This window comes from Psammomys obesus, unplaced genomic scaffold (assembly GCF_907164565.1).
Source record: "Psammomys obesus unplaced genomic scaffold, mPsaObe1.curated_primary_1811, whole genome shotgun sequence".
In the NCBI taxonomy this organism is placed as follows: Eukaryota; Metazoa; Chordata; class Mammalia; order Rodentia; family Muridae; genus Psammomys; species Psammomys obesus.
The window spans coordinates 1-16090 of NW_026592558.1; the positions used below are offsets into that span (position 1 = coordinate 1).

General features: G+C 41.0%; 1 protein-coding gene across 1 annotated transcript; it reads right to left on the reverse strand.

The window, feature by feature from the left end:
- Positions 1–3921: 3921 nt before the first annotated feature.
- Positions 3922–13327, reverse strand: LOC129682216 (E3 ubiquitin-protein ligase RNF138-like; the record flags this gene model as incomplete). Its single annotated transcript, XM_055614461.1, has 4 exons — positions 13124–13327; positions 12542–12736; positions 5764–5929; positions 3922–4043 (listed from the first exon to the last, which is right to left on the reverse strand). Coding segments are annotated over exons 2-4 (398 nt in total), but the record flags the coding sequence as incomplete, so codon positions are not given.
- Positions 13328–16090: the final 2763 nt, after the last annotated feature.

A 16090-nucleotide genomic window follows, 5' to 3' on the forward strand; every position in this document is an offset into this window, starting at 1 on the left:
AGATAGATAGATAGATAGATAGATAGATAGATAGATAGATAGATAGACAGACAGACAGACAGACAGACAGACAGACAGACAGGAGTCTACCAGCTGAAATGGTTAAGAGCACTGGCTGCTCTTCTAGAGTACTGGTTTAATTCCCAGCACCGACACGGCAGCTCATACCTGCCAGTTCCAGGGGATCTGATACCCTTACACAGACATACATGCAGGTGAACATCAATGCAAATAAAAATAAATACATCATCAAAATTTTGCTGGTCATTTTGTCCCAGCATTTGGGATGAAGAAGCAGGTAAATCTCTGAGCTTGATGCCAGCCTGTTGTACAAAACAAGTTCCAGGACAGCCAGGGCTAACAAAGAGAAACTTTGTCTTAAAACAAAACAAAACAAAACAAAACAAAAATGTCTACCAGCTGAGCTGGCAAGGTGTGGGTTGGGGTGCTAAAGAAAAACAGTAACACTTATAAAGGATGGAAACAAAAGGTGTGAACACCATGCAAGACAATATTCAATTTAACCTTATCTACACTAACATATTTCCTTTCAACCCCACTTTTAAAGAGATGAGAAAACTAAGGAACAGTTTATTAAAGTCAAACAATGATGAAGTAACAGCTGGAATCTGAGTCGAGGCACACTCAGATCTAGAGTGCATGCAGGTGTATGTTCATTTGTTCATTTACTCATCTTTGTGGGACTGGAGATCTAATTTAGGGTATCACACTGTAGCACATCCCTAACTCCTAGCACTTGGGTCAGGGTCTTGCTAAAGTTGACTTGTCTGGCCTTGAAAGCCCAGGCAGGCCTTGAATTTGTGATTCTCCTTCTTTCAACCTGAGTAGCTAGATTACAGCACTGTGCCACCAGATCTATCTCTATAGTTTTTATTGAATTAATTCATTTACTTTTAGGTAGAAGCAAGATTTCATACAGGTAGCTTTGACTAACCTTAAACTCACAGCAATTCCCTTGATTTGGTCTTCTGAATACTGAATCACAGGTGAGTGGCATTCACCCAGAGAAGTCTTCATTGTTAACTAAGTTAAATATCTTCTAAAATAGAAAGGATGTTTGCAGGGAGATGGCCCCGTGGGTAAATCACTTACTACACAAGCATGAGCCTATGAGTTTACGTCTTCAGCACCCATGTAAAGACAGGAACACAGCACCCATGTAAAAAGACAGGCACAGTAAAGCCCTCCTATAAGCTAGTGCTGGGGAGACATAGAAAACAGATCCCTGGCCCCTCATGGTATCAGAAAGCTCCAGATTCAATGAAAGACTATGAGTTTGCCTTGTAGCAACCACATCAATTGGCTCAACTGCCTGTAACCCCACTTCCAGGGCGATGTGACACCTGGTTTCTGCAAGCACCTGCACTCACATGTGCATATATATGCTGAAGCACACAGATTACAGTGCCATCAAGCAGATTTGAGACTACCAACTAAACACTAATAAAATTCAGAGAAATATGATGGACTGAGTTAGGAAAAAACAGGGGAAAAAAGAGTAAGGAATATTGTTATTAGGACTAAACAGCGTCTGACCAAATTGATTCTAAGGAATCAAATGAGCAAGGTCTGTCTCCTAGGGATGGGGTTCAGGGTTGTCATTTCACAAGTAGTGCACATTACGGTGGTGTATACCTGTAATTCCAGCAGAGGCATCACAAAGTTTGAGGTCAGGATAACCTATGTATCAAGGTCCACACCAGCGGAGGCTACATAGTGAAACTGAATCTCAAAAAGCCAAAACAAAACAAAAGCAAAACAGCCCAATAAGCAGTGACTGTATATATAATACACCAAAGAAACTTTGCTGAGAATTTGGGATACAATGTTGAATAAAGTTAACAAAACACTATCCCACATTAAGAAAAATTTGCTGTGCAAAAAACTAAACAGATGTGTACTTATAATACAACAAAGTACAGTAAGCAAAGCACATGAATGAAAGAATCAGCAGGGATTTGGTTAAAAAAAAATCACTAAATGAAAATGACAATTTCATCTACTGACAGTAAATCAAGTTAAATGAGGACCTGAGGAGTTCTGCAGAGCAGTGAAGACATTCCTAAAGAATTTACTGGAAGTTTTAATTAAGTAATCAGTAAAACAGTCAAATGCAATAGGACAACTATATGGGTAACCAGAGTGCTTAAGGACACTTAAAGGATGAATATTTGCAACATGGATCAAGTGCTGAAATAAAAATTTTATTTTATTTAACTTAGCACACTGATTTACGCAAGCTACTTTAAGACTGAAGTAATGCTTCTTTGTATACAAGCTTGTCATTAGTCTTCTAAATGAGACAAAACATTTAGGAATACATGTAGGGATGATGAAATATGAAGAAAAACAAGAGATTAACCATTTAAATGAAAGAACAGTGGTTATATGGAGTTTAAATGAGACATAGCTCACAAAACACTGTTCTGACAACTGTTCTATTTCTTGACCTGGGTTAATGGCTATACATCTTATCACTATTATTTACTTGAATAGTTTTTACTGAGCTTGTTACTATTCAGTATTGTACCTGGGAGTGTGGAGAAAAACAAAAACAAATTACCAGAGTACTTTTACTTCATACTGGCTAACATTTCACTATCTGATATAAACTAGGTATCTAAACTGCATTCTAAAGGATGCTCACAGAAAGGCTGAAGAGATTGCTTAACAGGTATAAACACTTGCTACTAAGCCTGATGACCACCAGGAGTGAGAGGGAATGTCTTTAATCACAGCACAAGCAGGTTCATCTCTTTGAGTCTCTGAATGCCAGCTTCTTAAAGCCAGCCCAGACTGTGAATTCCAGCACAACGTATGTATGTATATGTAAAGAGAGATAGAGAACCTGTTTAAAAAAACAAAAGGCCTGATGAATTGAATTTATCAGGACCCACAAAGAAGGAGAAAATTGATTCCTCCCAGTTGTCCTCTGACCTCTAAATGTTCACAGTAACATACACACAGTAACATACACAGTAACATACACACAAACAAATGTAATAAATGTTTTTAAATTATAACAATAAATTAAATCACTATTTTTTTTTTCTTCTAGCCATACATATGGTGCCAGGTTTGGAATAGCACATCAGTAAGCCAAGTGCCCAAGAGAATCAGGAGGTCAAAACCATCACAGGGTATGTAAAAAGTTCAAGATCATCTTTGGATACACTATACCCAGTCTCAAAATAATTGTAAGGAAAAAAATACGTAACACCAGCAACAGCAGCAGTATATATCTGAGACAAGACACAAAAACTTTTAAAAACTCAAGCTTAAAAAAAAAAAACAAAAAAACAACCCTAAAAATTCTGTAGTATCAATTTCCTCCCCAAGATTTATTATTTATACAGTATTCTGCCCGCACAGTATGTATGCACACCAGAAGAGGGCACCAGATCTCACTATAGATGCTTATAAGCTACTATGTGGTTGCTGGGAATTGAACTCAGGCCCTTTGTAAGAACAGTCAGTGCTCTTAATCTTTGACCCATTTCTCCAGCCCCCAATTCTCAACTTTTGTATGACATTATCAGAAAACTTCAAATGCTAAGCCTGTTCCTTAGAAAGCAATGAAAAAAAACTCCAGTATTTAAACAATTATTGATAGTGATTTTGCCTGATTTCCAAATTATTTCATCTGAAAATCAGCTTAGCCTTTAAATCCCAGGTATAATTTTTATCCCAAGAAACTCTCAGAAGGATTTTAAGATAAGCTTCCGTAGATCATGGAGTTCATCTCCTAGTTATAACATTGTATATATCTAATAAAATTTGAAGGCAATTTCTAGTTAGGATACTTAGTGTGATTTGTTAAACGTATACACATTATATAATAACCCCAGAAATTCCCATTTCAATCATTAAAATTTTGCTTTTAGAATAAATGTTGCTTACCTGTTTCTTACTGAATCTTGAGAAATCTTGTCTGCAAAGTTTTGAATGCCAGAAGAAACACCATATTCATCCTGATACTTCTTACAAGATTTGTAATGATGTCTCATGCGATAGAATTTAATCTGTAAATTATTGGTTGAAATATAATTCTTAATTTAAAACAGAATGCACAAAATTTGGGATATTATCAGTAAGAGGAAAAAAGATTAAAATAAATAACTAAATATCTCATTTACACAAAAAAGTGTCAGGCAGGGTGATACACACCTTTAACCCCAACACATATCTCTGAGTTAGAGGCCGAGGCAATCTGATCTATACAGTAAATTTCTGGTCAGCCAAGGCTACATAGGGAGATCCTGCCTCCAAAAACAACAACCAAAAAAAAAAAAAAAAAATATATATATATATATATATATATATATATATATATATATATATATATATATATATATATAATACATTTTTGTTCATCAGATGCACAGAGTCCAGCTTCCACTAACTGGTTGGGGAAAAAAAAAATCCCCAGTAATTTTACTTTTTATTATTTTTATTTATTATGTATGCAGTGTTCTGCCTGCATGTATGCCCGCAGGGTAGAATAGGGTACCAGATCTCATTATTATGGATGGGTGTAAGCCACCATGTGATTGCTAGGAATTGAACTCAAAACCTCTGGAAGAGCAGCTCTTAACCTCTGAGCCATCTCTCCAGCCCATAACTTTACTCTTGATATGAGAAAACTAACGGAAAAAAAAGCCAGGCACAGTGGTTAATGCTGATGATCTCTGCATTTGGGAAGTGGAAACAAACAAAAAAGTCAATTGTTCAAGGTCATCCTCAGGTATATCATGAGTTCAAGGCCTACTTGAGCTACCAGATACCCTATCTCAGAAAACCAAATGCAAGCTGGGCATGGTTAGCATGCCTGTAATCCCAGCACACAGGAAAGCAGAGGCAGGTGGATAGATGTGTGTCCACAGCCAAGGCTACACCAAGAAACCCTGTCTCAAAAAAGCAAAAAAGTTAGAAAACCAAATGCAAAAGAAAGAGTATTAAGAAGCTGACTCATGCTGCTGAGAGTTTATTTAATTATTACAAACTGACAAAGTTAGGACGCAGGTAGAAAATGTTCCCATGTTAATATTGGGAATATTTTTTGGTTTCTCACTAAAAAATAAAGCCAGAACCCCATAAGTGTGATTTCAGCTTCATTTCACTTCCTTTTCAGTTAGAACAACTTCTTCAAAGAGATGGAAAGCAAATCTGACTTGAGTAAATGCTCAGTATGTGCTCTAAGACACAGGATATACTTACCACTCCTCATCAGTTCAGCCTTCTTCAAGTAGAATAAATCCAATTAAAAAATGTTACTTGTTAATCAACATCTGATTAACAAGCACATCCCATGTCTTCTGTGAAATATTTCAGAATTTCTTAAATACCTAAGTGGGCAGCTACAGAGCTTTCTTTGAGCACATAAGTCTTTTTGACTAAATTATTAACATTCGAGCATTAGGTAGAACTTTTCCAAAATCTCTGTGTTTAGTTTTTAATATACTTTGAGCTTATTGAGAAAATACAATTTTAATCTTAAAGATAAAAAAAAACCTTTATATTCAACTAGGTTTTTCATACATAAAGCTTTCTGGTCTTCGACGTAATTCTCAACCTAAACATTTTGTTTTTGTTTTTGTGACTATCCCAAGCTGGCTATGAACTTCAGCCTTCTGAGAACAAAGATTATAGGTGTATACCATAATGCCTGTAAACGTCTTTATTTTCAAAGCCATATTCATAAAAAAAAAAAAAAATTACAACAGTGGCATAATATAACTCTACCTTTTTTGAACAGCATCTGCAGCTACCAGAAAACTTCCTCATGATATTTTCAAGATCTAAGGCCCGTTCCGGACATGCTCTTTCTCTTCTAGTGACACTTCCACGACATAGGGGACAATGTATTCCACTTTCTCTCATTGCAGTCAGGAAACATTTTCTACAGAAACTAAGGCAAACATTTGTGAAATGTTAGTTACAGAAAAAAAATTATTATTTCTATAATGAAACGCAAACAAGTGATTATGGTTATGTACATATACTATATAGTCAGACTATTCAAAATGGACCACTCAGTTTTAAAAGATATATGTACTTCTCGGGCAATAAGACTAATAACCGAATCAGATGGTAACAAAACTATACTCAAGTCCATTTTACAACTTTTTTTTTTTTTTTCGAGAAAGGGTCTCACTCAGATGCTCAAGTTTATAAACTCAAACATAGCAATCCTCCTACTTTAACTTCCTGAGTGCTGGGAATTACAAGCATGTGTCACCGCACCCAGCTACATTTGTGTTAGAAAACTATAAAATAAAGACAAGTGTGGTGGCACACACCGCTAATCCCAGCACTCAACAGGATGAAGCAGAAAGATCTCTGTGAGCAAGGCTGGGCTAGTCTCCAAATCATGTTCCAGGACAGCCAGAACTACATGAAAGACACTGATTCAAACAAAAAAACAAAACTACCTAATAAATATATTTTATTTTTACTATTTTTTCTGAACCACAGCATGCTTCTTCAGATTTAAACTTGTTTATCATCTCCCTTTGTACTAGACTAGATAAAATTGCTAAAAACTATTTCAAAAGAGAGTCTGACAAGGAAGAGAAGGAAATGGTGCACACCAAAAATTATTAAGCTATATCCACATATCAAAGTAGCTGTATCTTTAGAATAGTACTTTACCCTGTAGCTATAAATCCCTCTCAAGTGCACTATGGCAGATGCCACACATATTTGTCTTTTTTCATTCTCCAATAGAAAGGCTACATTTTCACCTACCATCCTGTTGTTAGTGTAAATTAAGCACCTGGCAAATTTATATGATCAAACTCATTCTTCCAAATATATGACTCTCCTGTAGCTACAGTGGCCTCAAATTCTCCACATAGGTTGACCTTGAACTCCTGATCCTCTTGCCTCCAAGAATCAGGCTCACAGACATGTACACCATACCTGGCCTTTTGTTCTCCCTTGAAACAAGGTAACAAGGCTCAAACTCACATCACTTCACCTGCCTCAGTCTCCTTAAAGCTGGGAGTACAAGCATATCCCACAATACACAGCTCATCAAAATAAGGGAGGAAGGATATCAGTAATCAATTAATCTTCACGTCTTAAAAATTAAATTAATCTGACAGGTAAACAGTACAAGTTTTGTTTAGTTTTGGCCCTTTATAAATTATACAACAAAAGAGTTTGGGTTGCTTAAAAATCTTAGACATGAAAATATAGAAGGGGGATTTGTTGAGAAGAGGTTCAAAGGGACATGAGAGAGGGTAATTGAAGATGAAAATGAACAATACATTGTATGTATATGACTGTCAAACATTTTTAAAAAAATCCTAATTCTCAATAATCTAAAGCTACATGGTGAAACTTCATCTCAAAAAGAGGCCTGGTATATTGGCATACATGCCTATCACCCCAACACTTGAAAAATAGAGACAGGAAAATCAAAAGTTCAAAGCCAGTCTTTGTTATATAAGAGGAGTTCAAGACCAGCCTGGGCTATATAAAATTGGGTCTCATAGGAAGGAAACTAGTATTTCTAAGATTTGTTCTAATATGTAAGGTTTCATTTGGATTAGAGCTTACTTCTAACAGTGTACGAACACTCCATGACATTTTAAATGAGTTAGAAACTGTGATGATTGGTTTTAAGTATCAACTTGACACAACCCAGAATCACCTGGGAAGAAAAAGTCAATTGATGTATTTCTAGATTAGGTTGGCTGGATCTAAGATCATATTTTAGGAACGTCTTAATAATTATTGATAGGCTGGAGAGATGGCTCAGAGGTTAAGAGCACTGGCTGTTTTTCTAAAGGTCCTGAGTTCAATTCTCAGCAACACATGGTGGCTCACAACCATCTATAATGAGATCTGGTGCTCTCTTCTGGCACACATGAAGGCAGAATACTGCATAAATGCATAAATAGATAGTTGGATAGGTAAAATAAATGAAGGACAAATGAATGAATGAATAAGTGTTGGTGCAGGAGGGCCCAGAACCCTCAGATAGCAACATTCCCTGTTTGGGAGTCCTAAAGTGTGTTAAGAAAAGGCTGACTAAGTAGCAACACAAGGTTCTGTGCATTTATTATATCTTTTTTTTTTTAAAAGATTTATTTATTTATTTAGTATTAATAGTGTTTTGTCTGCATGTATGCCTGCAGGCCAGAAGAGGGCTCCAGATCTCACTATAGATGACTATGAGACTCCAAGTGGTTGCTGGGAATTGAACTCAGAACCTTTGGAAGAACAGCCACTGCTCTTAAACTCTGAGCCCTTTCTCCACCCCTTTCTCTGCTCCTGACTGTGGATGCAATGCTTTGAGTTCTTGGGATGTCTCCAAAATAATAAAAGTAATTGTAAATCAAATAAACCTTTCTTTCCTAAGTTGCTTTTGTCAAAGTATTTTATCCAAGCAACAAAAATAAAAATGAAAAGAAACTAAGAGATTTTTAAGATTACAAAATAAAAGAAATAACTTTTTTTTTTCTTTTTGGTTTTTCGAGTCAGGGCTTCTCGGCGTAGCCTTGGCTGTCCTGAGAACTCATTCTGTAAACCAGGCTGGCCTTGAACTCAAGAGATCACCTCCCTCTGCCTCCTGAGTGCTGGGATTAGAGGCACAGGCCGATACCACCGGGCTTAATTTGGTTCCCTTTTCCTTCTGTATGTTTGTTTTGTTCAATTTCGATGTTAGTTTTGTTTTACTTTATTAATATAGATGATTTTATTAGCATCTGTTAGAAGCCTATTTCCTTTTTTGTTTCTGACTTGTTTTTCAAGGCAGGGTTTCCCTCATAGCCCTGGCTATCTTTGAACTCAGAGACCCACCTGCCTCTGCCACTTGAGTGCTCCACCATGCCCAGAACCTGCTTTGTTTTCTAATGAGACAGAAAGGGAATCTGGATGGGTGGGGAGGTGAGAAGAAACACAGTAGTAGAAGAAACTATAATCAAGATATGTTAGAGGAAAAAAAAATATTTTTAATAAAAGGGGAAAATTTGGTAGACTGGAATATGTCCTTAGCACTGAGCTCAATAGTAAGATCACACTTGATTTTACAGCAAAATATAAACTTGTTTATGGGTGAATTTTTGTGAAGAAATGATATAGGAAATACAGTACTTTAATTCTAATTAAAAAAATAATTTCTGCACTCCATTCAATTCAACCTAGACCCTGTTCCAACATTATCCACCTTCCTATCCGCATAAAACTTTTCTTTTTAAAATTCACTGTTCAGCCAGAACTAAAAAGCAGCTATAAGAAAAAAGGTAGTTATTCTGCTCATGTTAAAGTCCAGTAAGTTAATCTGAAGAAAGTCCACACTAAGTTTTAAAAAAAAATCACTTAAGGTCAAGCCAAATTGTAATCCTTCATTTTAAATATACTACAAGGAAAATGTAGTGGAATTTTCTGTGCACAGAATTTTGAGGGGACTAAATATTCAATGGGGCTTATGAGGTCAGTGACTCCAGAGTATCTGAACTGATTCTATACATAAAAGACCTACCAAGTACACAAATAGCAGCTGCTCCGGCTTCTGCTCCCCTCATCTGCCCCAAATAAAGGAATGTTAGGCTGTCATTAATCTTTTTGTTGTTCTTTTTGGTTTTCTGAGACAGGGTTTCTTTGTGTAGCTCTGGCTATCCTGGAACTCACTCTAGTCCAGGCAGGCCTTAAACTCACATAGATTCTCTACCTCCCTAGTGCTGGGATTAATCTTTTCTTGTAAAGAATTTTTTTTTTTAATTAAGTTATGTGTGTGTTTGTGTGCTGCATATGGATGTGCATGTTGCGTACTGGTGCCTGTAGAGGCAAACCAGGTGGATCCCTGGAACTGGAGTTAACAGTTGTGTGCCTGAACTGGGTGGTGAGAACTGAACTCAGATCCTGTGGAAGAACAGTAATTGTTCTTAACCTCAGAGCCATCTATCCAGTCCTCTTTAATCCTTCCTGATGAGCAATAACAATTTATCTATTTCATCATTAAGAGCTAACTCACATGACTACCACAGAACAGAATTAGAGAAGATTGAAGAACAGTAAAGAACCCATGCCTAGCAGATGGCCAAAACAAAAGAACTAGATAGTATTTCTGTGGACTTTTTGAATAATATTGTTTTGTCCTTTTCCTTACATATTTTCTGATTTTGTAGTTTATGAATTTTGTCTGTTTTGTGTAAATATATATATATTTTAAATTCTGGTTGGTTTGTTTGCTAAAGACTGAGATAAAGAGCTGGACAGTGGTGGCTCATGCCTGTAACCCCAGAGCTCAGAGAGGCAGAGGCAAGCAGATCTCTGTGATTTCCAGGCCAGCCTGGACAAAGAAGGTCCAGGACAGCCAAGGCTTCACAGAGAATCCCTGTCTTGAAAATAAATAAATAACCCAACAAAAAACAAAAACTGAGATAGAGTAGAGGCAGGTGGCAGCCCAGATGGGAAGCCTTCCCAAGAGCACTCTTAAAAAGTATGGTAAGGCTGGGCAGTGGTAGGGAAGGCCTTTAATCCCAGCTCTGAGGAGGCAGAGGCAGAAGGATCTTTGTGAGTTCAGAGTGAGTTCCAAGACAGCCAGAGCTACTAAAGAAACTTTATCTCAAAAGAACCAAAAGATGTGATAAGGATGCTGAAGTATACCTCTCCATAATTGAAGGCTTCCAGTGGGGATGCCTGATGGAAAGGACTCAGTTCTACTTAAGGTGCAAGCATTACAAGTCTGTCCATTTTCCAAGGAGTATACGAATACCACAAATTATTTTTAAATATTATGGGGTTTTTGTTGTTGTTTGTTTTTAGAGACAAGGTTTCTCTCTGTAGCCTTGGCTGTCCTGGACTCACTTTTGTAGACCTCTAGCATTGAAAGCACAGAGATCAGACTGCCTCTGCCTCCCAGAGTGCTGAGATTACAGGATGTGCCATTGTGCTCCGACTATTTTTATTTTTACTTGTTTGGGGGTTGGAGGTTACAAGGGTCACAAGCAGACATGGAAGGGAAGTGAGGTGATAGGGATGCATGATGTGAAATTCCCAGAAAATCAATGAAAATGTTTTGTTGAAAAAAAAAAAAAACGATAAAAAGGCAGGTGGGTGGGTAGGGAGGATCTGGAGGAGTTGTAGGAGGGGAAACAGTGATCAGACTGTATTGTATGAAAAAAAATCGCTTTATTAAAAGATTATCAATGTCAAAAAAAGTTAAGCAAAAAAAAAAAAAAAAGAAAAGAAAAGAAAAAGAAAAAAAAAAGTCTCCTGTACTTAAAAGAAACCAAAAATTCTATCCACCACTCTTTTCCCTTCTCTTGGAAGGGAGGTTGATGGATTGTTGGTACTGTTAGTTGGTTGTTTTGAGAGAAGGTAGTTCGGGGTGGCCAGGCTAGCCTCAAACTCAAATTGTTTCTGTCTGAGCCTCCTAAGCACCACCTCACCTGGCTTCTTCTGCCAATGCCTTGGTGTCACATTACTTAAAAACAAAAAGGGGGGAGGGGTGGCAGTGCACACCTTTACTCCCACCAGTCTGGAGGCCAGCCTGGTCTGCAGAGCTAGTTCTAGGACACCCAAGGCTACACAAAGAAACCCCGTCTTGAAAAACGAAAATCTAAAGAGCAAAAAAGTGGAAGGAGAAACTTATCTAGGGAGTTGTTCAATGCTTTTTAGCGACCTGAAGCACAGAACTTTTTCTTTCAGGCCCCACCTGCCAGAAATTCATTTGTAAATCTGGAATGGAGCCTAAGGACTGATTACCTTGACTATAAAGGTTTCCTCAGGGGAGCCTGGCATGGTAAAGCACGCCTTTAATCCCAGAGGCAGGTGGATCGCTGTTAGTTTGAGAGGGTCTGTTTCCAATCCTACTGACTGCAGTCGTCTAGCAAATGACTGAAATTCTACCTCTAACTCTGCCAAATGAAACCTACCTCAAGTCACCTTGTCCACCGCCTTTGTGCTCTACCTCAGGCCAGGAATAAGTCCCTCAGCTTTCAACCTGAACACTACCTTGCCTCCGTTCTTGTTGTAACTCAGCAATAGTAAACAGAATGAGAGCACAAAGGGAGCTATCTCAAGCCCCGGAAATCCTGCCAGTTTGGACCTAACCACCGTGGGAGAAGGAAGCTACCTCATTCTAGGTGGTTTTTAGCAGTGAATTTTGAGAACTCAAGGATGGTGTGGTGGAGGGTTCAAGGGTTAGCTTGGGGGGGAGGGAGGGATGAGGGGGAGGGGGATCTTCGGGGGCAGGGTCTTAGAAAAAACCAAGAAACGCCCCGAGAACACGGCAGGCCGCCAAACGGGCCCATACACCTCTGCAGGGCCGAGGCCCAGCACTCAACGCCCCGGCCGCTACAAGGGTTGCTAGGAAACAAAAAAGGCTCCACGTTCTCTGCCATTCCTCCCAGGCCCGGCGAGGACGACGAGGGACGCCACCGGGAGGGCCCGAGCCCCGGCCCGGGGCGCGGGAAGCAGGCGGCGGGGCCGGGGCCGGGCGGCAGGGACCCCGGGCTCCGGGGCCGCAGGGCCGGTGCGCCGCGCGAGGGAAGGGGCGTCTACTCACACGTGCTGGCAGGCCGCGGTCCGCACCGGCGTCTTGAGCACCTCCTGACACACAGGGCAGTAAAAGTCATCTTCCGTGTAGGACGTGGCCGCCGAGAGCTCCTCGGACATGGCGAGGGGTGGGCGGGAAAGGCGGCGGCGCCGGCAGGGGCCGAGGTGGCGGTGGCGGCCCGGAGCCCTACGCCCTGAGAGAGCCCTGATGGGGGAGGGAATCGTGTCAGGAAGCGGCTCTCTCAGGAAGCGGCCTGCGCCAGGAAGGGGGCGGGGCGCGGGGGCGGGGCGGAACACAGAGACAAGGCAGCAGCAGGAGCAGGCCCCGCCCATTCTCGGCCAGGGACGCGGCGTGAAGGCGGGGCTTAACGGGAGGTGCGGGAGAAGACGCAATCATTGGTTACGCCGCGGCTTCTAACGCCGGCGCGCGCCGAGGCCCCGCCCTCGTGCCGCTGGCCCCGCCCCCGGCGGCCCGGCGACGCCGCTCCACGGTCTGGTGCTCGGCGGCGAGCCTCCGTGCCCCGCCAAGCCCGCTCCGCCCGCTCACAGAGGCACTTTCGCCTTTCCCACGCCCTCCCTGGTCCGGCCTCACCTCAGGTCCCCGGAGCCGCGCTGCGCCTCAAGTTCCTTCTCCGTCACGGGCGGGCAGAGCGGTGGTCCTGTGCCTTTTGGCTTCAGTGTGGTGGGGCGCTGGCCGCATGGGACTGGGTTCGAGTGAGGCTCGTAGAGCACCGTGGAGCCCCCACCCTGGAGCCGATGTCCCTCGGCATTGCTTGGCCCACAGCCCGCCCGCGGGTCGCCGCCCACGGAAGGGCGGGGGCGCGGTGGCCTACCCGACACCCATAGCAACCGGGGGCTGCGCGGCGGCGGATTGTGACGAAAGCAATGGGCGGTGGTCTTCTCCCGGTAGCCTGCAAAGCCGACCTGCTGTGTGCGTTCCTTTTCCTGCCCCTCCTGTGTTCCCAGGAATTTTTCTTTCTTTCTCTCTCTCTCCCTCCGCTCCCTTCTCATCCTCCCCTCCTCTCCGCTCCCCTCTCTCTATAGGTGTGCTATGGAACAAGTAACCACGATCTGAGCAGACCTCTGTGATTTAGGAACTTGGGGAGACTGAGGCAGGAAGATCTCATGTCCACCATAATACCTTTTCATTTAAGGAAGGCGAGAGTGATAGATTTGGAGAAGAATGAACTAGAATCCTGTACCCATGCGTTCCATCTAAGTTAGTCACTAATTTGATATTTTGGTACCCATTTCAGAAACAATAAATGAATGTTTTTGGCTGGGCCCTTAATTCCTAGATAAAGCCACATGAAAAAGGAAAATCCAGAGTATATCAGGGTATCTTTAGTTCAATTTAGAAAAGGTTCTATTGGTATCCTTTGTTAAAACCTTTAAACAGGGGCCGGGAAAGGTGGCTCAGAGGTTAAGACCGCTGGCTGCCCTTCCAGAGGTCCTGAGTTCAGTTCCCAGCAAGCACATGGTGGCTTACAGCTATCTATAATGAGATCTGCTGCCCTCTTCTGGCCTGCAGGCATGCAGGCAGACATTGCATACATATATCTTTAAAACCCTTTAAACACAGTCTAATTTTAAATAGCTGTCATTTATGACACTATTTAGGGGCCTAGGGAAATGGCTCAGTGGTTATGAGCACTAGCTGCTCTTCCAGAGGACCCATATTCGGTTCTCAGCTGCCCACACGGCAGCTCACAGCCATCTGCAACTTTAGTTCTAGAGATCTGACTTCTAATTTCCAGCCTCCATGGTCACTGAACATAAGTGGTGCAGAGGCTTTCGTGCAGGCAAATCATACATAAAAGAAAAATAAAATTTCAAAAAAAAATATATTTGAAAAGAAGCCTTTAAGCCAGGCACAGCGTGCCGCCTCCCAGCACCCAGGGAAGCAAAGGCAGGCAGATCGCTGTGAGTTTGAGACCAACCTCTTCAAAAAGTGAGTCCAGGACAGCCTTGGCTACACAGAGAAACTCTTGTCTTGAAAAGAAAAGAAAAGACTCTAGACAAGCAGTGGTGGTGCAAAACTTTAGTCTCAGCACTCAGTGGGCAGAAAGGCAAGCAGATCTCTGCGTTCAAGGCCAGCCTGGTCTACAGGGTGAGTTCCTGGACAGCCAGGGCTATACAGTGAAACCCTGCCTTGAAAAACCCAAAACTAAACAAAAAAGACGAGTTGGGCCTCTTTTGCAGTCATCACCTTCATGGTTCTTGGCATTGTTAAATAGAAACATTTAACAGGATACTGGTGTGGGCAGAGCTCTCTGGGCATACCAGACTAGACTAACATGGAGTCAGCCAAAGTCCTTTGCCACCAAATTTGAAATTAAATTATCTGTCCTTGGTGACAATCAGGAGGAAAACTGAGTGAGAAATAGCCAAATTCTCATATAGTCTAGGTTTAGCCAGGACAGGGAAGTCTCTGCACTTTAATCTGCACAGGCAAGATCTCTCAATGGACTGATATCCTCATTCTAATTCTGTTCCCTCAATCCCTTTCTGTCTAGGTAGTCAAACTCCTCACGATGCTGGTTTACTTTATAGAATGAGGTGCTGCAGAGGTCACAAATTGCAAATCAAAGCCAATTTGAGATTTTAAAATTTATGATTTTTCTAATAGGTATTTTGCAGATATGAGTTTTATTGTCAACTAATTTCACTCTAATAGCTATCAAAATAATTCCAAAAGAAACTGGAGGAACAAAGCATAGTATTTGATGAAGTGTTAAAATTTACATTAATTAGTGACTATGAGGATAGCAAATAGAATGATCGGAATCTATAGGTTTAGAGAGCACCTTGAAGAGGACTCTCAATGTGCATGATAAAGCAAGGAGAAGGCCTGCTGTCAGCATGTGAGAATCTGAAGGAGGAGGATGGAGAGTTCAAGGTCAACCTGGACTACAATGCATGGCCCTATCTTAGGGATAAAAAAGAAAAGAAAAAGGTATAGGTAGCAGGGTGGGTTTCTAAAATACTTAATTCTTTCTACCAGGAAATAAGCGCATGTATTTCCTTTTTGCTCCTTGATATCGGATACAATGGAAGTGGATACAGGAAGTGTATAGCTTTAGATTTCTTGGGAGTGGAAAAAGAACGTGATAGACAAGAATGCCAGCTTCTCAAATTCCCACAGATGTTTTTCAGATGCCCAGTGTCACTGTTTTGATTGTTTAGTTTAATTCATTCCTATATACTATACTGTATAGGACATACATTGTCACCATGATATTCTGTGTTTTATCACACTTTTCTCTCCTGTCTCCTCCAAGATCCTCCCTATTTCTCCACCTATCTAACTCTATGCCTTCCTTCTCTCTTTACTAAAACAGGAAAAAAAGAAGAAAGGTAAATAAGGAGCTGAAGAGATGGTTCAGTGGTTAAAAGCACTTGCTGATCTTAGAGGTGATCAGGTTCAATTCCCGGCACCTACATGGTGGCTTACAGCTATCTGTGACTCCAGTTCCAGGGGATCCAATGGCATCTGGCTTCTGAGAGCATCAGGCACGTTGGTGGTGCAAAGACATAAAATAGCAACGTTAACTGTTTT